The sequence below is a fragment of the Lactuca sativa genome, chromosome 9, assembly GCF_002870075.4.
Source record: "Lactuca sativa cultivar Salinas chromosome 9, Lsat_Salinas_v11, whole genome shotgun sequence".
NCBI lineage: Eukaryota > Viridiplantae > Streptophyta > Magnoliopsida > Asterales > Asteraceae > Lactuca > Lactuca sativa.
Genome location: NC_056631.2, coordinates 174,245,166 through 174,268,622, shown reverse-complemented (window position 1 = coordinate 174,268,622; position 23,457 = coordinate 174,245,166). Strand labels below are relative to the sequence as shown.

Genomic DNA, 23,457 nt, shown 5'->3' with positions numbered 1-23,457 from the left:
CCCTAAGCCTTTGATTTTCATTTTTTTTAAGAATAGATTCCTTCTTGTTTCTAGTGCATGCACATCAATTAACTTCTTTAATTCTTTTTTACTTTTAAACTTTTGCCCCACTGAGAATGACTGCATATGTACTGACCCAAGGTTGCACCTTTTTTCTTTTCCCAAATTTTTTATGAGAGCTCTTCTTTCTCTGTCTTGGTCTGATCCTTCATCCAATGATTTGAACTCCTCATTGTTGATCACTTTCATATCTTCAGGTTCATGAACATCATTAATACATGCTCCTTCAACATCACTTTCAACATTTAGAAAGAAGTCTGCCATGTCCACATCAACATCTTCTATATTGCTCTCCTCATCCATTATGTCATCCACTTTATCTTCATTTTCTGATTGTTTCCCATCATGATCATCACCTTCATCCTTTTCATACTCTTCATCACTCTCTTCAGATTCATCATCCCCTTCATACTCTTCAACATCCTCATCACTTCCAATTAAATTTTCCATAAGGTTATCAAAAAGCTCATTATATTGTTCATCATCATTAATAGGTGGGTGTTGTAGCATCCATCAATATGGTCATTATCATGAACCCCAATCATCTCATCCCCTACATTAGCAATATTTGAAGTAAATGGATTGTAGCATCCTTTAACAACAGTTCCAGCCTCATGAACCTCCTTAACACCCTCATTAGTGTTTTCCTTCTCTTTTAAATCATCAATATCATCTAAATTAAGCCTCTTGCTACAAGAACCTTCCTCTCTTTTTGAATTCCCAACTCTACCCCTTCTATACTATGGAGAGAATGCATCACTTTTACTCCCAAAAAGAATCAAAGACATGTACTCACCAATTGGCTCATCATTGACATGGTTCATATTTCTCAATGGAGATTCTACATGAACTTCAGCCTCAGATTCAGCCCCTTGATCATCATTTTCTGGAAATTCCTTAATGACAACTTTACCCTTTGCATTTGGAGACATGAAGTATGTGAGTAGATTTGTCTTCCCATGTTCTGTGTACACCTCAATCAACTTTTTATTTTGAATAAATTTAGAAAGATTGATAACATCCTGATCATTCCCTAAAGCTCTAAGACCAAATTGAAAGTCACCATTGGGTATCCTGAAATGGTAGTATATCACTGGGGATTCATCAGTCAATTCAATCATCCGTGGGTCTGGGTAACCTAGGTCAAGCATTATGACATCAAGTTAATGTACAGAAAACTCATCTATGTCCGCATAATCAACATAACGCACTTCACCTCCAGTATACTTTATGTCAGGTAACTTAGTAAACTTCCCACAATGATGAAGCTTAATACTAAACCATGTGGGTGCACCCGCTACAAGTCAAAAATGTACATGATAACAAAGTCAAAATTTGGCGGATTTTAGTATAAATCAAGGGTAAAATGAAAAATAGGAATGTTTAAGAAAACAGAGCAACCTACCATATAAGGATTATACGTCGACAACTTCATTTTTTGGACTGATCTGCCACATTACGTACACCATTTCGACTTTAACGTATGACCTTATCTCCTTTTGCTTCGATTAGGTTCTTTGGATAACGAAGGATTTTTTTTTTGCAGGTTTAATGGAGCAGAAGGAAGGAGGAGGGAGGTGGGGAGTTGACTGGTGTTTGGGATTGTAAATGAGGGATAAAAGGTAGAAAGAAGCGTTGACATTTGTATGCAAAAATGGTCCCTGTAAGTAAAAAGACAGAAATACCCTCACGTGCAAGGCACGTGAGGGGGTTAACGGATTCTTTTTAACGGGTGTTAACTATAGGACCATTCTCACAAACAAACCAGTACAAAAGGACCACAAACCAAAAAACTCGTAATTTGGACCAAAACCTCAAAAAAATGCATACCACATGGATCATTTTTGCAATTTTGTCTATAATGAATACAAACATCACAAAATATTACAATATAGTGTAAAAATGTCACTTTATTTAACAGAATTTTTTCTTTAATTTATCTAGATATAAATAATATTTTGAAGTGTCAATTTTAAATTCATGTTTTAACTAAAATATATATTCTTATAGAGGGGTTCAATATAACTAAAAGCTTTGGAATTTGGTGAATGCGATACAACAATTTGACGATATATTTCATCTTGAATTATTATTATCTTTTTTTGAAAAATAACTTACAAACCTCATAAATATATTCAAATCCTATATTTGAAAGAAAAAAAATCTTGAGTTTATTAAATTGAAACGTTAATTTAAGTACTTTTTGAATAGTAGTTTACAAATTATTTTTTTGTTTATCAAACATGATAATTTTAAAATAATTTGATGTAACATAACGTGCCAAAGATAGCTTAATCTCTTAAATATGATTGAAAAAACTATATATTATTACAAATAACACTTGTGAATAAAACGGGTTACGATGTTGTATGCTTGTATAATTGTATTTGATTTAATGCACTTTTAAGTGATTAGCAAGTAGCAACTATCTAACATGTTTGGCCCATTTGAACATTTTCTTTTTTTGCTCAACTATTTAAATTTTACAGATTTAACCGACAAAAATAAAAAATAAACCCAAATGCAATTCCGACGTCTATGTTTCATTTTTAACCCAATGATGCAAAACTAATGCTGCTTGAAAAATTTTAATATTTTTGAAAAATCTTTAATAAAGTCTTAAATTTTATTTTTTTAATAAAAAACTCCCGACTTTTTAACCTTTTTAATAGAATACCCTAAAAAAACGGCTAATTTTTTCATTTTACCTTTTTTACCTGTTTAGCAGGTCATAAGACAAAACTGTTAATTTTTTAAAAATAATATGAATTTTTTGTAGGTTTCGTCAATATTTGTATATAATTTATAAACGTATTTATATATATATATATATATATATATATATATATATATATATATATAATTTTTAAAGTTTTTATCTTTATATGTTTACATATTTTTTTTATTTTAAATATATAAACACATTCTTTTATGTATTTTTTTGCCATTTAACATATTTTTTTTATGTATTTTTATGTGTTTTTTTTATGTATTACGTATTTATATGTACTTTTACATATTTATGTATTTTTAAGTTTTTTTATATAGATGTTTATGTATTTTAAATGTATAAATATATTTTTTACGTATTTATATGTATTTTTAAGTATTTTACATATATTTTAATGTATTTTTATATGTTTTTTGTATTACGTATTTATATGTATTTTTACGTATTTATGAAGTTTTAAGTTTTTTATGCAGATGTTTATGAATTTTTATGTATTTTATATATATATATATATATATATATATATATATATATATATATATATATATATATATATATATATATATATATATATATATATATATATATATATATATATATATACAAATGTATTGTTTTACGTGTGTGTGTATATTAAAGTATTTTACATTTTTTTTTATATTTTTATGTATTACATATTTATATGTATTTTTATGTATGTGTAATTTTTTAGTTTTTATATAAATCTTTATGTATTTCTATATATTTTAAATGTATAACCATATTATTTTTATATATTTATGTATTTTTTTTACTTCAAGTCGTCTTCACCATTTCATCTCATTCGCACGGCTTCTTCGTGTATGTCTAGATAGTTTTCCTATATACCTACATATTTTAAGCTTTTCTCATTCGATGTTTAATTTCAAGATAAATGAATGGGAAAAGCTTAACATATATGAGCTTGTAGGAAAAATCATCTAGATATACTCAAAGAAGTTATACGAATCGGATAAAATGGTGAAGGCAACTTCAAGTAGGAAATACATAAATACGTAAAAGGATACAGTTATGTATTTAAAATACATAAAAATACATAAAACACCTATATAAAAAAAAAAAACTTTAAAAAATACATATAAATATGTAATAGATAAAAAAACATATAAGAATGCATTAAAATATATAAAATACATATAAATACGTAAAAAATTATGTTTATACATTTAAAATACATAAACATCTATATAAAAAACTTTATATATATATATATATATATATATATATATATATATATATATATATATATATATATATATATATACACGTAATACATAAAAATATAACACATAAAAGTAAATAAAAAAATATGTAAAATACTTAAGAATTATTGTCACTGTAGCCCAACAATATTTCGTATATTTGTTTAAGTGGTTCCTCGTGACTTTTTTTGCATTTAAATGGTACAAATTCATGTTTTTAGGGTTTAAAAAGTCTTTTTTTTTTTAAATGAAGGGGTCACCCGGTGAACCCCTTCCTAGTCAGCAGGTTTAAAAGTTAAAAAAATGTAGCACTGTTTTGGGTTCGACTAAAGGGGATGACGAGGTCGTTTTCCGGCGAGATTCTTCGAGGATTCCTTCTCGTCTCTGGTAGCAATAATCTTGAAGGAATTCAGAGCAGCAGTAACAACGATTGGGGTGGGTTATTTGGTGTTCGATCGAGCAAATAGGAGGGGAAATTGGAGAATGAAGCATCTCCTGTGCTTGAACAAACTGAAGAGGAAGAGGGGAAACAAAAGGCAGATCAGGGAAAGAAAGAATACAAACGAAATCAGCAACTCGATGGGTCGGTGGTTCTTAATCGATCATGAGGAGAGTGAGAGGGGAAAAAGAACCCATTTTTTGATGATCCACTTGGTCTTCCCTGACTCCATCGTCAGCAGCCATAATTACGGATGAAATCCAAGCAGTAAGAGCAGCTCACAGAGGAATGGTGTTTGGTGATTGTTTGAGTTCACCAAGGGAGGAGCTGTCATGGTGGTCGGTAGCTCCTCATTTCTTTTTCTGGTTCGACAATGAAGCTAGAAGGGTGGGTGTTTGTTGTCATTGATCGAGACCATTCAAGTGATGTTTTGGGTGATGCTTCTTCAACAATGGTGATTTGCAGTGAGAGAGGGACGAATCTTCCCAGTGTACCATACGATCGGCCAAGGCATCCAAAGTAGCAGACTACGCACCTACGTGCTTCCTTCTTGCCAATCATCGATCGTTCCCCTTTGACTAATTGATTTCTAGACCCTGATTTCCTGCTATTTCAATCGATCGCACATTTGTGATCGTTCTTTCCCCTTGGAGCGATGTGGATCAATCCTTTTCCTCCCCAGTCGATTTTACTTCCGATTTCGTTTGGCAGGTGCAATCCTTTTCCTCCCCAGTCGATTTTACTTACGTGGCAACGATGAGTCGACTCACCAATGAGTCATTGTTGACTCACTTGCCTAGTTGGCAAGTGATAAAGGTAGTGTAGCTTCAAAAATAGGTAAAGGTACGAAATTAACCAGTAAAACACAAGTTCGTACCCTTTAAACGCAAAAAAAAAATAAAAAAATAAAAATAAAAATAAAAATAAAAAAAATCACAAGGGACCATTTAAACCAATATACGAAACATTGCTAGGCTACAGTGACAATAACTCAATACTTAAAAATACATGTAAATACGTAAAAAATACATTTAAAATTTTAAAATACAAAAAATGTAAACATATAGATATAAAAACTTTAAAAAAAATACATAAATACGTAAAAATGGATATAAATATGTAATACATAAAAAACATGTAAAATACTTAAAAATACATATAAATAAGTAAAAGAATATGTTTATGAATTTAAAATACATAAATACATAAAAAATAGTTATAAATATGTTTAAACGTTATATACAAGTTTTGATAAAATCTGCAAAAATATCTCATTATTTTGGAAAAATTAACGATTTGGTCTCATGACCTGTTGAAAATGTTAAAAATGGCTAACGTGAATAAATTAGTTGGATTCTTGGGTTTTCCTATTCAAAAAGTTAAAAAAGTTGGGACTTTTCGGTTCAAAAAATAAAATTTAAGACTTTATTAAAAAAAATCTAAAATATTAGAACTTTTCTGAAGATTTCCCAAAAATTAAATATGTAAAAGAATATCATAAGGTGATTAATTTAAGGGATAATAACCTAAAAGGGTAATATATTTTTCGTTTTGTACACATTAGGTCACTGAGTTTTTTTTCGTTCACATTTACCTCTTCATCTTGTTAAATTATACACATTCAATCTTTATGACCGACAACTTCAAGTTAGCCGGTAAAAATGACTTAATATGGTAATATATTTATCACTTTGTACACTTTTTTTGTAAAATAAATCATTTTGTTTTTGTACTTACTCGGTACCTATGAATAATTTATTTCGGTTTTCTTACATCTTACGTGAGATAATCATTAATGAGGTATTTAGGGCTTTTGATGTTTATGTCTACCACGATCTCAACTACTTGGTTGCTTAGGTCATATGTTATGAACGTCATAACTTCTTCATACGATCTCAGATTTTAACAATTTTTATATCCATGCGTTCGTATTTTAGTCTGCTACAACTTTCGTTTAAACTACTCACGTTAAAAAGTAATATATTTTTACTTGTGATCTTTATATCCATACATTTTTCTATAAATACATGTATGGGTGTATTTTTTTATAAAAGCATAAGTAAAAATATATTACATTTTAAGGGGAATAATCTTAAAGAAAGTTGTAGCAGACTTAAAAAACGAACACGTGGATATAAAGATCGTTAAAATTTGATATTGTATGAAGAAGTTACAACGTTCAGAACATAAGACCTCAGCCAAACCACAAGACCTACGCAACCAAGCAGTCGTGATCACGATGGACATAAGCATCAATAGCCCCAAACACCTCATCAATGACTGTCATAGGTAAGATATTGTGAGAAAAAACTAAAGAAATCAATCATAAGTACTAAATAAGTACAAAAACAAAAATGATTTATTTTCAAACAAAAAAAATATTAAGGACAAAATGTTTACAAAAATATGAAGGATTAAATGTGTACAAAATGATAAATATACATTACCCTATTAAGTCATTTTCCCGGCTAACCTGGAGTAACTGGTCATAAGGATTGAATGTGTACAGCTTAACAAGTTGAAGAGGTAAATGTGAACGGAAAAAAATTCAATGACCAAATGTGTACAAATCGAAAAAATATTACATTTTTAAGTCATTATCCCTTAATTTAATAACAAAATAGTATAAGATTAATTCCTTACATAAAAACTATTAGTTTTCTTTCATTTCTACCCACTCAAGAACATAAATAAAATATAAGTTGTCTTTCTTTTCGAAAAACTCGGGAACATGTTAGGCAAAAAAAATCATGGCAAGAAGTTTGGTTGCTCCAAAGAAACACAAAAATTTCATGACCACCATTTCCATCTAACAACCGGAAACTAGCATGGGCGCATGTCACATGTTTCACAGTCGCTTACGTATCTCTCTCTTTGACATTATATTTCCCATATATATAAGTTGTAGTCTTCATAGCCTAATGCAATAAATTATCATAGCATATTAAAATCAAATATGGCTTCACAAAAAGCCATTTCCCTTGTATTCTTCTTCTTGGTCCTATGCTTGGCCCATGGCTTAGCCCGTAAGATCATGCTTGAAGAGAGCAACAACCTTGCAAGACGACTTACTGCTGAACCTGATCCTGATGAACATGTACTTGTACCTGCTACTGATGAGCCTGTACTTATATCTGTACCTGCTACTGATGAACATGCTCTTGTACCTGCAACTGAACCATTGTCGTCTAACCATGAACCCATGAGCAGTGCACCTATTGGCGATGAACTTAAGGGCTTGGATGCAGATCAAGTTGAGTGTGGGCGTCCGACCGTAATTCCTGTTCCAATGTGGCGGCCCCCACCAATTCCTATTCCAAATTGTCCTTCATCAGAATGTCAACCAGCATATGCTCCTCTACCCCAACCTGCCTACCCACCAGAACCATTATACCCTCCTCAACCCTTGCCCCAACCAGCCTACCCTCCCCAACCTCTGCCCCAACCAACATACCCTCCCCAACCTGAACCAGGATGTAATCACCCAGCATGTCAGCCTCAGCCCCAACCCTTCTACCCACCACAACCCGAACCAGGATGTAACCACCCTGCATGTCAACCTCAACCCCAACCGGCCTACCCACCCCAGCCTGAACCCTTACCTTTCTACCCTCCCCAACCCGAACCTGGATGTAACCACCCAGCGTGTCAGCCTCAACCTCAACCGGCCTACCCACCACAACCCGAACCCTTACCCTTCTACCCTCCCCAACCCCAACCTGCTTACCCTCCTCAACCTGAACCGGGATGTAACCACCCAGCATGTCAACCTCAACCTTTACCCCAACCGGCTTACCCACCACAACCCGAACCGGCTTACCCACCCCAGCCTGAACCGAGATGTAACCATCCAGAGTGTGAGCCTGAACCGAGATGTAACCACCCAGAGTGTCAGCCTGAATCGAACTATCCTCCCCAACCCCAACCCTTCTACCCTCCCCAACCCCAACCAGCATACCCTCCCCAACCCGAACCAGGATGTAACCACCCCGCTTGTCAACCTCAACCTCTACCTCAACCAGCATACCCACCCCAACCTGAACCAGCATACCCACCACAGCCCGAACCGGGATGTAACCACCCAGCATGTCAGCCTCAACCTCTACCTCAACCAGCATACCCACCCCAGCCCGAACCGTTCTACCCTCCCCAGCCAGAACCAGGATGTAACCACCCAGCGTGCCAGGCTCAGCCCCAACCAGCCTACCCACCTGAGCCTGAACCAGTATGTAACCACCCAGCATGTAACCCTCAACCCGCCCAACCAGAACCAGCCTACCCACCCCAGCCTGAACCACGATGTAACCAAGCGGAATGTAATTCTCAACCAGGATCAGACTGCTCGCAGTCCGACCTCGAATGTCAACCACAATATATTCGTCCGCCTACACCAGCACCAGCCTATGCTCCATGGCCACAATACCCTCCATGGCCGCAATATCCTCCACATGCTGAAACTCTACCATCGAATGAGGTTCATAAAGAGGAAGACAATGAATCTACGACAGAACACTAGTTCCTAGGGCGGCGTTTCTAAACAACAACATTTCCGTTTCACCAAACCATAGAATTTAAGATATAGCGTCTTGCTTAAATGTAATTTCTCTATTAAATAAAAACTCATTTGTCTCATGTCTCAATCGTTCCTATGAAATCAAAGTCAATTCCCTTCGTGTTTATTATAAAATGTTACAAATTAGCTATTAACAAAACCCTAATTTTACCATGAGTGGTTTCGGGAGGGCAAGGAATACGCTCTTGTGATGATCTCCGACAGAAAGCGTGGTGAAGCTGAAGAAGATACGGAAGCAGACTGGCGGAGGACCGGTGGTTGTAATTCGATTTCCAAACGGTGGTTACGCGTTGTAGCGGCTCGAGGACTATTAAGCTCGCCGTGGTCGAATTCCTCGACGGATATCGCCGGTGAATCATCGCCGTACATGCTAAAGCTAAACTTTCTCCTCCTTCTCCTTCTCCTTCTCCTAGCTTCCTTTCTCCATTCATTCATCGTCTCTCTTATTCTCTCCGGAATTAATGCAGCTTTGTAGTTTGTCCCCATCTTCAAAACAATAGTGTCGATCATATATTACTAATTGAATAAAAAACATGAACAATTTCGTGAATATACCTGAGTAACCAAAGCATACAATGGTAAAGTACTATAGCTACAGAAAAACTGTCCAGCAAACCCCAAAATCAGGCGTAAATACACGATCAAATGATGGTTTAGAAAGCAAGAATTATATCCAAATTGCCACTGTGAAAATCATAACACACATTTAATTAAAAAAAAACAATCAGAATCAAATTTAATTAAGAAAATAAAATCTTACCCAAAACCAAAAGAAAGAAGCCAGCTCGAATGCATTCTGAAACAAGCACTGAAAATTTAGTCCAATTTTCAACAAGAAAAAAAATAATGAATATTTCACCTGAAAAAGAATAAAATGGAGTAATGACAATAATAGCCCTGGCTTCTTAAACCAAAAAAGCTCATCTCTAGGGTTTAGCTTAGTTTTAGTAAAATATGCAGTAATTCCAGCACTTTCTAGAGCCAAAGTAGCGATAACATGTTGTAGTTTTGTCCCCATGATTAAAACAAGCTGAACATGAACTTAAATCATCAGAAAATAATTTATCTTTTTTGGGAAATTATAATATTATATACATAATGAAATAATGAATACTTACAGTAACAGGAAGTAAAGCAATCCAGAAATAACGATTAGATCCTGAAAGAAAAAAAAATGTACAAAATTTAATTATTTTTTTGACACAAGTGTGATGTATAATACACAGGGTCTTTTATTTCTAGATTGAATAAAAAGTCTTAACGAGGCTAAATGACCATTTTACCCTTACCTTTCACATTAAACAGCATAAAAGCCACAACAAATCCCCAAAGAGGGCCACTACAAGGAATAATAACATGAGTAATTTTTCACATGGTAATAATTAATATCCCTAAAATATTATCAATTTTTATAAAAGAAATTTGTTTTATTTTAGTTTTACCTCAATCCAACTATCCTTTGAAATTCTTCTTCCATAGAGCGAATCATATAGCTGTGGAAATCAAATTTCGATGTGAGGTTGTGGTTCTGTTGAATAAGAAAAACAAAAATAAATAAATAAATAGTAATCATCAATATATATAATATGTAAGGACATTATATAAAAACATAAAAATAATAAAAAAAAATATACAATGATGAAGGCTTTACGCAACATAAGGTAATCAGCACGAACAACTGAACTTCCAAATTGCCGAAAAAAACAAACCTACAATTTAATGTAAAATAAAAAGTAGATGTTCATGTGAAAAATATAATATAGTTTGTTTTATTTAAATTATAGTCTTTAAATCATATTTAAATTATATAAAACATCTGTTATAGTTTGTATTATACCATCCAACTCAAGAAGCCATTCCTAATCAATGGATTTGACATATGGAATTCAACAATTGCTGATTGCCTCTTTGTTGTCTCATATCTTGATAACTCTGCATAAGAAAATTTTAGGAGGGCAAATTGGTAAATTCACAAATGATATAATATATACATGTACCAGTTAGGACATCATGCTGATCCATTTGAGCATCATCTTCCCATATCCTCCATTGGTGAATCTAGCAAAAAATTACCATAGTGAAGATAAAAAAATTATCAAGATTGTTTACATTCATAGTCATAGACTACTCGAAAGAGTAAAAGAAAAAGACATTTTTAACCTTCACTATTGCCAGAAGCATGGTTAAGCAGCTATATGATATGTGTGTAATTGCAATTATAAAAATAAAACGGTGTAGTTGCTCAAGTCCTTCATCAGATACAAATGGCTCATAATCCTGTACATTTAAAAGAACATTAAGAGGCTGTTTTTTTTTTTACTTAATGAGCTTAATGACTTAATGGGTTAAGCCAAAGAAAAAAAATAGCTTGATGTATTATGACACTAACCCTTTTACCTATTTGCCCTTCTTTTTCCTACCACGTTAATATTGTTAAAGATTTGACTTTTGGAATGTAAGGGTGAATTGGTCATTTAGTCTCATTCACTTTACCAATACAGGACTTAGTGAGGAAAAGAAAAAACAGCTCCTAAGGTTGAATTAAACTATGCAAATAACATAATTATAAGAGATATTTAACTCACCTTTTGACAGATTTTGTGATTTAATTTGTTCAAAAGTTGTTGTTTACTATGATCCTTGTTTTCTTGATTCTTATCAGGCTTGTTGCATGGAGAAAATGCAGTATCATAAAACTTTGAAGGGATACAAATATTTGATATACTACTGGAGGTAACTGCAAGAAGGAGTGATATGAAGCCAAGAAGCATCAACCCTGAAGACAACAATCACATCATGATGATGATGATGATGATGATGATGATGATGATGATAAAGATGTAGCAATTACCTTCTTTCATTTTCTCAACAGCTGCAAGCATTGGCTTGCGTTTCATTTTCTTCAACCACTGGAAGAACATTCATTATAAGTTATAAGATCATGTTGATGTTCATATAATTTTGATTTTAGGGGAAAAGAGAAGGATGATGAAGCAACTTACATTGCTTAAGTAACGAATTGATTCCTCCACAAGTAAAGAGACAAGAACAAAGATAGTCATAACAATAGCAATAGAACATGTTGGAGTTAAAGCCAAAGATCTGGAGTCTTCTTTGGCATCATCAGAAGACATATTTTTTACCACTTTTAAGATGATAACTGATACGATATTAAGATCACCCTACAACTTATTCCAAAGCATGAAAGGAACAAGAAGAATTGATTAAACTAAAACCCTTGATCAACTCCTTAGACTTAATTAAACCCTGTTTTTCAATGCAAAAGTTTGTTTTTTTTTTCTCTCACAATCGTAACTTATAATGTAACCTCTCATAGGCATTTAGTCGAACAGGTTACGTGCTCTCAGGATTCATGAATGAACAGATGCCAAATTTGCTTTTTTGTTTGTTGAACCAGAAAGAAAACCGAAAAGTGGTTCTGCTGGCAAATACCCAGACAAAACTTGATGAGCTACATCTACTGTAATTCAGAAGTGATTCTGATTCCACAGGTTTTATAAGATTGAACTGACGAAAACTTAAGATACCCATTTCGCAATTTTCGCAAATGCCCAAGAAACTACACCCGCTATAATCCAAAGCGATTAAACAAAAGTATATATGGTTTTTGTAGAAATAAGTAGTCGCATTCCGTGATTCCCTCCACGTGGAATGTAGAACGTTCGTTCTTCTGATTCTCTTGCATGAACAGTGAACACAAAAATACTCCAAGCGGGCGGCTGTTGTTCCCATGCATTTAAAACTTGAAAGTGTAGTGTAGCTGTGTAGGTGTATATACATAAACAAAAATATTTTAGTCAACTCTATATAGTGCCAAAACGGTTGTAGTGTCGGGGTGCTTGGACCCATATGTTTTGAAAATGGGGGACGATTTATAAAAAAATAATGTATTTTTTGATTTGTACATATTTTTTTATTAAGTTTTTTCTGTCCATATTTACCCCTTAAACTTGTTTATATATATACATTTTTAGTCTTTACAACCGGCTACATTAAGTAAGCCGGAAAAAACGACTTAAAATTTTTTCATTTTATACACATTTAGTTCTTAATATTTTTTTTTTTTTGTATATTTAGTCTTTAATATTCTTTTGTTGCAAAATAAATTTTTATTGTTTTTGTACACATTTAGTATTTATGATCGGTTTTTTTGGATTTTTCTTACATGGGACAATCATTAATAAGGTGTTTGGGGTTGTTCATGTTTATGGCCACCACCACCCCCTCCTTGGCTGCATGGTTACTTAGTTATTGTGATTTGGTTTAGGTCTTGTGTTCTGGATGTCATGAATTCTTCATATGATCACGAATTTTAACGATCTTTATATTTACACGTTTGTATGACTCACTATAATTTTTGTTTAGATTACTCCCGTTAAAAAAAAAACAATATATTTTTAATTACGAATTATTAAAAAAAACGTTCATACATACATTCATAAAGAACATGTGGATATAAAAGATCCTAAGTAAAAATATATTATTTTTTAACATGAGTAATCTAAACGAAATATATAGTAGACTTAAATACTAACGCGTGGATATAAATATCGTTAAAATTTGTGATCGTATAAAAAAGTTACGACGTTCAGAACAGAATGACTAAATGATTGTGTTGCATAGCCATAAACATACATAGCCCCCGAACACTTTATTAATGATTGTGTTGTGTAGAATGACGTGAGAAACCCTAAAAAAATCAACCATCAGTACTGAACGTGTACAAAAACAACAAAAACTTATTTTGTAACAAAAAATATTAAGGACTAAATGTGTACAAAATGAGAAATATATACCCTTTTAAGTCATTTTTTTCGGATTATCTGGAGTAGGCGATAATACGTAATAAGGACTAAATGTGTACAGTTAAAGAAATTAAAGTGGTAAATATGGACGAAAAAAAAACTCAGTAAACAAATGTGTACAAATCTAAAAATATATTACCCTTTTAAGTCATTATCTATTTTAAATACATAAATTAGTATTTAATGTTTAATAAAGATAACATTTTTTATATTTATAGTGTTATTTAAGAATGAAATAACTAATTGTATGGTATTTGTTTACTAAATTGACAACATATATATGCTAACATTACTAGATGGTCTATTTTTTAAATTCAATCAACAAATGATAATCAACTTTGCAAAAATCACATTGGAGACTAGCTAAATAATTTTTTAGACCATGTTTCATTATTTTTCACGGATACCACATATACTTCGTAAAGTCACATAACATAAATATCTATTTAAATAGAGAAATTAAATATCCTCCTACCTTTTCTTCCTACCTATTTAAAATAATGACAAATATACAAATTTAAAATCTCAATCAAATTTAAATTAAATTTAATAACACTTGTCACCATCTAAAATAGGTAGGAGGATAGTAGGAACAAAAAGTATGAGACTATTTAATTTCTCATTTAAATATTAAATAACAACAATGCAGTGGTTAAGACATGTAATAAAACTTACAATATTGTAATAAAAGAAGTGTTTCGAAATCTATCTATGTTAAAATATTATGTTTATTTTATTTATCATGTTAATTCAGGTTTACTTACAATCCAAAATAAGCTATATTTTTTTGTTAACATTTAGTAGGGTGTTCATGAATTGTTAACTGAACCGAAAATATATTTTGGAAGGTTAACCGATACTATCGGTTTGTTCATTTCTTGAACTTAAACCTAAACTGAAAAATCAGGTTGCCAGTATTCGGTTAACCTATTTTCTCGGTTTGGTTATCCGGTTAACCAATTAACCATTACTAATTAATAAAAAATTGTTAAGATTACTAAACCCCATAACAAATTTCCTAAAAAAGAATGAATGTCAATGAATAATTTGTTTAATTATGTTGTTGCCGTTATCAATAATGGAATTAGGATGAATTATCAAATATCCATGGAATATAGAAAATACTATCGACTAATACAAACATATATTTTTTTAAATAATAGATGAAAAATAATCAAATATTTAGTTATTTATATGAAATGGTAATGAAATGATAATTTTAATCTATATCATCCTATGTATATTTATAACAAATGCTAATGATGACCATTATTGGTTTATAATGGAAAATATAAATAATAAGACCGATTACTAATTATAATTGGAAATTTCTAAGAAATAATTTGATGTTAACTTAAATGACAAAATATAAACAATATTTTAAAAAATAGAAAATAAAATTTCGATTTTTCGGTCAACTGTCCTAGCAAAAAAACATGAACCTTAACTGGACCGAAAAGCCAAAGATTTTACCGATTCGGTTAACCAAACCGAAAATTCAAAAATATCGGTTTGGTTAACCTGAAAATCAATACGGTTTTTAGGTTTTTCGGTTCGGTTTTCAGTCTTTGGATATTTTGAACTCCCTAACATTTAGTATTCTTTTTTGTCTATATAATAATTTTATATACTAAACTGGAAACCACAGGTTATAACTTAGTAAAATATATTCCCAACAAAGTCACTAAAACTGTAATAATCAGATAATCTCTTACAATTGAAAAAGTAAATAAAGATAGCTTTTTCTCTAAAACACTCAAAAGTCAAAACTGCCATTTTAACCAAAATGTATCTACGATCCCTCCTCCATTTCATTTGCATCCTCCCCTTTTAACTCATTATCAGTGAACAAATCCACTTGAACAGGCACATCCTTTAACTGCTGTGAGGAAACAATATTCTCAATGCTTTTTTTAGCAGCCAACTCTTTACTGTTTTCATCAGCTACCGCCACGTCATCTTTCTCCAAACCACTTTTCTTTTCACCTTCTGCTGACGTGTCATCTAGTTTTGGGGGTGGGACAAAAAAGGGTATTTTACCCCTTTGCCAATCATGAAGAACCATCTTTGCAGCAGTCGTCAGATCAGGTTCCCCTCCCTGTTAACACACACAATACAATATCTTTTTATATTTTACTAAAGATTTCTGATTCCATTCCAGAGTTAGACAAGTGGAATTGGAATAGAGAATTAATTACCCTCAGTAGTTTGCCTGATAACTTGCATAGCTGAAGCAGAAAGTCATACTCATCCACCCTGTTTGTTATACACAAAACACAATCTACTTACAAATTGAACTTTTAATTTATACATTTAAAATATTTATTGTTTAAAATTACTATAGTTCAAAAAAATAATAATAATAAGGCATACCATTCTTTTATCTTGTATGCTCTTTCAAGGTGCTCTTTCTTGACACGATTTAACACCTCCCCAATATGCTCTGTTGCATCATGCAAATTTGTAACTCTCACCTAAACAATAACAAAACTTATTTAAATTCAATCACAACAAAAAAAATGTGAAACCCTAAAACCCTAAATCCTAGGGTTTAGAGGGATGATAAATCTAATGAGAAAACTAACCACTCCTTTCAAAACAATATCAGTTTCAGTGTCACTGCTTCCATAAACAACACCAGGGCAATCAATCAAGAATATCTTCTTTGTAAGTGTTATGTATTGCCAAACTTTAGTCTCCCCAGGGATTGGAGCAACTTTGCAAACCTTTTTATTAAAAAGAAATAGTCAAATAATTTATAACAAAAAAACATCACATTGTGATTCTGAACACTAAAAAAATAGAACTTACATTTTTCGTACGCAAAGTGTTGATTACAGATGATTTTCCAACATTGGGATACCCCACAAATCCAACTGATATTGCTTGTTTGTCACTTTTTAGGCGAGAAAATTGTCTCAACACAGATAAAAGAGAGTTCTATAAGAAATAAAATTAAAAATCATTAACATAATTAGACAGGAATTATATAATGGAGAGTAGATAAATAATGAAATATGATATATTGATATCAATTATTACCTTTCCATAAGACTTGTTAATGCTTGCATGAAATGCTAGTGTAGGGTATTCCCTAGATAGGACCCTAAGCCATCCTTTTGTAACCCATGGAGGTGTCAAATCACACTGTAGAAAATACAAGGAAAGTTGATTATCAGTTAAATCATTTACTTTTTTGGGGAAACTTCCTAAAACGGATAATGGTTTATGATTATACCTTGTTTAATAATAAGATCATGTGCTTGTGTTTGCAATGCTCTTTCAGATGTTTCTCAAGATGATGGCATCTTGTACCTTGGGGATCCCTAGCATCGAGTACCTGTAATTGATGAAACAAGTATGATTCGATAATGTGAAGTGATATTGTGAATTATACAAAATTAGCAGAAGAAGACTAACCTGGATGACAACATCTGAAGAGTCTATGACTTTGTAAAGTTCACCCCAAATGCGTTTACTCTGACCCTTTTCAAACATTGTGTGGCGAACAAGATCCCTGAATCCATCTGCATTTGGATCCACTGGATCATCACCATGTTTTTCTTCAAAAGCATCTACAGAGTTGGAACACATGTTAGTGCAAGTTTTGATCAATTAGCAATTCGCTAGAAGAAGACAAGGAGTTGCATGAAATCAACTCCAAAATTGAAAAACAAAGGATAGATCTTCATGGGTAGATAAGGTTATTTTACCTTGAGAACCATCGGCCCTCTTAGCTAATGATTCATAATCAGAGACAGCTAGCTTTGGACGTTTTCTCTTCCCCTTTGGTCCAAATGCATCAGCAAATGGCTCGGTATCAAGAAGGTGAACTCTTGCTTGCTGTAAAATAGGTGAAAAAAACCAGTATTAGAAAGGGTAAATAAAGATCATAAGGTGAACTCTTGCTTGACTAATGGTTTACCTTCTGATGATCATTCAATAGGGACATTGGCAACTTTCTCTCCTTCATTATGACATTATAATTGCTGGAGAGTCGACTTTGTAGCTCTTCACGGAAGAATTCAAGCTCTTTCTGATTTACAACTCTAGTGTTACCTGAATGCCACAATTTTATGTTGTTAATACGTATAACTGGAAAACCGATATAGATTTTGTTACAAACCGAACACCAACAAGGTCAGTTATCAAATTCTTCTACAAAAATTTCATATCAATACCAAATTTCAAGTTGAAAACTCATTTTTTAACGTCCAACTAAAAGCGCCGCCCTAATTTTTCTGGAACAGATGCAGTAGCTCAAACTTGTTAATCGTGTGTTTTGGAATCATGCATCTGCCTTGAATGCCTTACTATGATACATATTGAACATCATGTTCTAACAGTATAAAGTACGAACAAAAATCGAAAATGTTACTTACCAAACCAGCGGCGATCAGGTTGTATGCGAGTAGATGGCAACTCCTTTGACTGCAATTCGTGTTTGAGAATTGTTCCTTTGCTGTCACGCTTCGGCCTCGTCTTGTACATCTTAAGACGACGAACGGTGGCGGCGGTACGGGCGGTGCCGCCACTTTTGTTCTTGTTGCCGGCATCTCTGTTGACATCGAGTGAATGCTTCGGCTTTCCCGAAACGTTCACTGACCTCTCTTTCTTCTTCACCATTTTTTCCGATCAAACTTGCTACGATAAGTTGATCGCCTACAAGTTCTGTGCCGCCCGCAAATCGAAGATGGTAAATATGAGGTCGAGACCGACACCAATGCGGCAGCCGGTTGTTTATAGGGTTTTGATGATGTTTAAGTGATTTACAAAATAGTTCCTTTACTATTTTTATATTGGCAGTTTCAGTCCATTAAACTATCTTTTTCAAAGAAAAAAATACATAATTTGATTTTCAACAATTACATGAGATCTATCCTTAATCAATACCAAATGATAATTTAATTTGATTTCAAATAGTCATTATTTGCTAAATAAATTGAAAGGTAATAAACCCTAGAGACATATGGTACAAAAACTTCGATCAAAATCCATTATGTATTTTTTGTGATTGGGATTAGACAAGTATCACAGGAGAATTTAAGTTAAGTTTGATTATGTGTTAAGAGAAGAGGATTACATACACTTACATGTTAGTTCATCTTCGTAGTTAGTAATGCACAAAGTGGTTCTTAGGGTCTATTTTTTAATATAACAAGTATATATGAAGAAAAAAAAAGACAAAATTACATGAATGGTCCTTATGGTTAGGGATGAAAGTGGGTCTAAACCTGGACCGGATGGACGTTGACCCAAAAAACTCAGAATCGAGTCCGGATAAGATAAGTCTGCAAAGTAAGTTACAGAGAACCATGTTCGATGTAGCATCCGACTTAAGCCAGAAGGCTAAATGAAAAAATAATTGAAACGGCCAATAAAAGTATCGCAATCGTCGTTAAGGGTAAAGTAGCATGTAGCTAGAAGAACTACGTGCTATAAAATGATTATATCACACTAGAACATGAAATGAGGTATATTCCATTCTAGAGTCTGACTCAAAAAGACCTGAGTCTAGTCATTGCATCGTACGATGAGAGGTCATTAGAACATGACTCATCAGTCTGTTATGATAATCAAAGTAGATGGAGCAGGAGTTTCCGATGAAGATCAAATTTAGACGTAGGAAATACAATTATTACCTAGGATGGAAAGGTAACGTGCAAAGTTATTATACAAACACTTCCTTTGATGATTTCGGGCGGTAATCATCATAAGGGAGGTAATTGTGACACCCGCATATTAGGGCTAGTCAATTTGAATGTTATGAGTGTTAAAGTTGACTTTTAATAGAAGGTTATTTGGGATAAATAATCCTAACCTAAATTATAGTATACGTCACAAGGATTCCACACATATAAATAACCCCTAAATCTGACTTCGTGAGAAGATGATTTTTCTAACATTTCAGCATAGCAATATATGTATCAAAAACCGAAATTGAAAACGGTCGATTGTTGTGACATCCCCAAATTTCACGGCCAGAAAAGACCGATTTGTTTATGCATTTTTTTTTTAAATCAGAGAAATATTTTAAAGAAAACGGTTGCGGAATTTGTTCCCAAAACAAGATATGATAATAACTTATCAAAACATTTCTCAAAGAGAATGTATTTTCATTTAATAATAAAACCTCAGAATGTCATGTTCCGATACAGACATATAATCATAAACAGAACTTACATTCAATTACACTAATGATTTATATCTCCTTTAAATATCTTTGTGAAATATGTCTTCGCATTAATACATGTGATACAAAGAAAACTGAGTGGGTCAAGCTTGGGAGCCTGGTGAGCATATAGGGTTTTCATCCCACAATGTTATATCATATATTTATAAATATAGAACATCAAAACTTGTACAATTTCACCATATAAAGGCAACTCTTATCCCACCACATCGATCCTCACAATGACATGATCTAAACTCTCGTATCTAAAATTTTCCTCTTTACATGATCCCTACTCACGGATCTAAAACTATCATCTTAACCCGATCCATACTCACGGATCTAAAACTAACATTTTCCCCTGATCCATACTCACGGATCTAAAACTAACCTCATGATCTGATCCATACTCCCGGATCAATACTTATACCCAATCCATACTCCCGGATCAATAATTGTACCCAATCCATACTCCCGGAATAGGGACAATTAACGATACCTTAATCTTGATCTGATCCATACTCCCAGATCAATAACTGTGCCCAATCCATACTCCCGGACTAGGGACAATTAACTTAGTCTTAATCCATACTCCCGGACTAATAATAAGTTTTATCATTTTACCTGATCCATACTCCCGGATCTAAAACTAACATCTTGGTCTAATCCATACTCACGAATCTAAAACTAACCTCTTGGTCTAATCCATACTCATCCTTTTATCACACACCAACTATCTCATCTACCTATGTTCTACCCAACATATTTGTAGATATAAAATACATATACAATTTAACTCATTTAAAAACTATATAAAACATCCATTCCACACTCATCTCAAATAAACAATAATATATAAACACATAGCACGCATTTCATAACAAATACTTCATATTTATGTGTTAGAAGAAAGTAATCACACACTCACTTGATTAGAAGATGATCGGACAGCACTACGGCTTGTAGAAGTAGTATTCTTCGGTAGATCTGGAAGATCTTCACAAAAATTGGCTTCTCGCGGGCAGAGCTTCGGCTCGAAAACTAATTTTCTCGGGATCTTCGGGAATCTCGGGAGCGTAAAACTTCTTTCCAAACTTGGATATGAAATCTGGGATGTCGGGATGGCTTCAGGGGTTTAAACGCAGAGCTTCGGCACGAGAAAGAGAAGAAATAAGCAAATATGCTCGGAACCCTCGCACCCCTTTTATAGGAGCCTGAACCGCCTCGATACATTGGGCGTACTCCATAAATCGTCACTGCATGCGTATGGGAGGCACTCGAGTCCGAGACTAGTCATGCTTCGTTGTACGTTGGGCGTACAACTCTACGCTGGGCGTAACCCGGATAAGTCCGGTGACTCCCCCTTCGGATAATATCGGGTTTAATAATTAAATTTATATTTTAATTATTTAATAAACTTCAAGAATTAATATCTTCTTCATACGAACTCCGTTTTCGACGTTCTTTATATCCACGCGTAGGTGAGACTACGCTCTTCAACTTTCGTTTAGACTCCGTCGACTAATTTTGACTTTATTTTTATTAATTATTCTTAGTAGGCCGGGACAGGAAAACTCCGTTATAAATTCATAACTTCTTCATCTGACGTCTGTTTTCGCCTGTCTTTTTATCGTTTCAATAGTATTAATGAGTTCTTCAGTTCTCGTTTAGATTGTTTAGGCTAAAAACCGTTCGATCTCAAATCGAGTATTCAGACTGCATACTGCTAAGCTAAAACTTAGAAAAACCATAACTTCCTCATACGAAGTCAGATTTGGACGTTCTTTTTATGCACGCTCATGGTTTAATGAACTTTATGACTGTCGTTTAGATTGCTAAGGCTAAATATCGCTCTAACGTAAATTCACTATTTACATCGCGTTGTGTCGTGTCGGTTCTGTCGCAAAACTTCGACAGGTCATAACTTCTTCGTTATAACTCGGATTTTGGTGTTCTTTATATGTACGGAATCCTTGTAACATATACTAAAACTTAGTTAAGATTATTCCTTCAAAATAATCTTCCATCAAAAAGTCATTTTTGACGCTTAATGTCTCTAAATTGACTAGCCCTGATCTACGGGCGTTACAATTGTTACGAAAAACAATCTAAACAAGAGTTGAAGATACCTTCAATACCTATCCATCGATAAAAAAGACAGCCAAGAACGGATATCATATGAGAGAGTTATGAATATAATTGGATAGTAAATGGTTGTGCGTAATAATAAAGGATAGGTTGTGATGAGGTTGTGTGAATTAGTGGCCTTAATAGGTTAATGAGAGGTGTGCGAAATAATAAGTTGTGAGTTGTCGCGCCTAATCAAAGTACTATTGTAATGTCGTGCTTGTTGTGTTGTCCAAAGTAATTTAGTATTGTCGTGCTTATCCAGGTACTATTGTATTGTCGTGCCTATCCAAGTACTTTTGTAGTGTCGTGCTTACCCAAAATGTTATCATGTTGTCGACAAAGTGTTGGGTTTTGAGCATTCTAACACTCCTAAGGTGTTCATGCAACCGTAAATACCTTGGATCTATGTTTTCTCTATTATACATGCAAATATGAACTTTCCAAGGTACTACCTATAACTAACATACCTTATTGTGGAGCTTGAAGTCTTGATGTATCTAGCCTTAAGAGCTTAGACCCAATAGTTTGGAAGCCTCAAGTGGAATCACAACACATCATGGACAAAGAATGGACTTGAGAGAGAATCTCCATGCACCCAAAAACTCCATGAACTCTAAGACTAGAGTAAATCACGATTTTTGGGCTAGAAGCATCTATTTATATGTGTGAGGAATCCAAGAGTCATGGGTATAACCCATAACCTAAATCCATACCTATGGGTTGAAGCCTTGGCTAGAACTAGATGGGTACAGACGATGTTCCGTATCTCATTATTAGCAGAGTATGTTTCTTAGGACAGGGATACAGTAGAGTATGTTTCTTTATGTGTTAGCATGTTATATGATCGTATATGTTTAGTGGGCGGGCCCCGGAGACAGGCGGGGTTTTAAGAGAGACAGATCTATATACCGAGCGAGGCTCGATGCCAGGCGGAGCCTGATGCCGGGCGGGGCCCGATGTCGGGGTATTAAAATAATGGTTTGACAATTATGGTTTTAGTATTAAATTAAAAATGAAATTTTTGGTCATGATTTTTGGGATGTTACACAGTTAAAACAAGTTAGTTGCTTTCTTATGTACAAAAAATAAGAAGTTGCAAATATATGAATACGGATAAGAGGTAGTTACCCTCTTAAGTCACTTTCCTTTTGAGTTACCGGTTAAAACAGGTATTAGCCGGTAATATTTGTGTAATTTAAACAGTTAAAACAAGTTTGTTGCTTTATTATGTTAAAAAAAAAAGTTTCGATATGTGAATACGGATAAAAGATACTTACCCTCTAAG

At 33.4% G+C, this 23,457-nt stretch overlaps 2 protein-coding genes and 1 long non-coding RNA gene across 4 annotated transcripts; 1 reads left to right on the top strand and 2 right to left on the bottom strand.

Annotated features, from left to right (window-relative positions):
• The first annotated feature begins 8,958 nt into the window (after positions 1-8,958).
• On the top strand, positions 8,959-12,003 carry LOC122195833 (uncharacterized). The gene is made up of 2 exons (XR_006186737.1): positions 8,959-9,067; positions 11,707-12,003. It is a non-coding gene; the product is annotated as an uncharacterized LOC122195833 (long non-coding RNA).
• LOC111917000 (MLO-like protein 14) lies at positions 9,058-12,945 on the bottom strand. 2 transcript variants are annotated; one of them, XM_023912648.3, is made up of 14 exons: positions 12,047-12,944; positions 11,896-11,953; positions 11,630-11,820; positions 11,205-11,321; positions 11,042-11,102; positions 10,882-10,976; positions 10,679-10,753; positions 10,487-10,572; positions 10,334-10,383; positions 10,163-10,203; positions 9,904-10,074; positions 9,805-9,840; positions 9,600-9,728; positions 9,058-9,530 (listed from the first exon to the last, which is right to left on the bottom strand). In XM_023912648.3, exons 1-14 carry the CDS (start codon positions 12,176-12,178, stop codon positions 9,192-9,194), a joined length of 1,581 nt encoding a protein of 526 aa, XP_023768416.1. In that variant the 5' UTR covers positions 12,179-12,944; the 3' UTR covers positions 9,058-9,191. The 2 variants fall into 2 exon arrangements, with proteins under 2 accessions (XP_023768416.1, XP_023768415.1); XM_023912647.3 differs by having other exon boundaries at positions 9,805-10,074; positions 12,047-12,945.
• A 2,572-nt stretch (positions 12,946-15,517) lies between these two features.
• LOC111916999 (nuclear/nucleolar GTPase 2) lies at positions 15,518-18,595 on the bottom strand. Its single transcript, XM_023912646.2, has 11 exons — positions 18,253-18,595; positions 17,796-17,929; positions 17,584-17,713; positions 17,291-17,445; positions 17,109-17,210; positions 16,913-17,017; positions 16,682-16,810; positions 16,456-16,596; positions 16,244-16,344; positions 16,069-16,126; positions 15,518-15,968 (listed from the first exon to the last, which is right to left on the bottom strand). The coding sequence occupies exons 1-11, from the start codon at positions 18,494-18,496 to the stop codon at positions 15,663-15,665; spliced, it is 1,605 nt and encodes a 534-aa protein (XP_023768414.1). The 5' UTR covers positions 18,497-18,595; the 3' UTR covers positions 15,518-15,662.
• Between the last annotated feature and the right edge of the window lie 4,862 nt (positions 18,596-23,457).

Coding starts and splice junctions, on each gene's coding strand:
- LOC111917000 (XM_023912647.3), bottom strand. CDS start 12,178: ATGTCTTCTGATGATGCCAAAGAAGACTCCAGATCTTTGGCTTTAACT. Junction 10,754..10,881: donor ATGGCTTCTTGAGTTGGATG/GTATAATACAAA, acceptor ATTAAATTGTAG/GTTTGTTTTTTTCGGCAATT. Junction 10,384..10,486: donor CAAAGGATAGTTGGATTGAG/GTAAAACTAAAA, acceptor TATTCCTTGTAG/TGGCCCTCTTTGGGGATTTG.
- LOC111916999 (XM_023912646.2), bottom strand. CDS start 18,496: ATGGTGAAGAAGAAAGAGAGGTCAGTGAACGTTTCGGGAAAGCCGAAG. Junction 17,714..17,795: donor TATTGAATGATCATCAGAAG/GTAAACCATTAG, acceptor CCTATTTTACAG/CAAGCAAGAGTTCACCTTCT. Junction 16,811..16,912: donor TTAACAAGTCTTATGGAAAG/GTAATAATTGAT, acceptor TATTTCTTATAG/AACTCTCTTTTATCTGTGTT.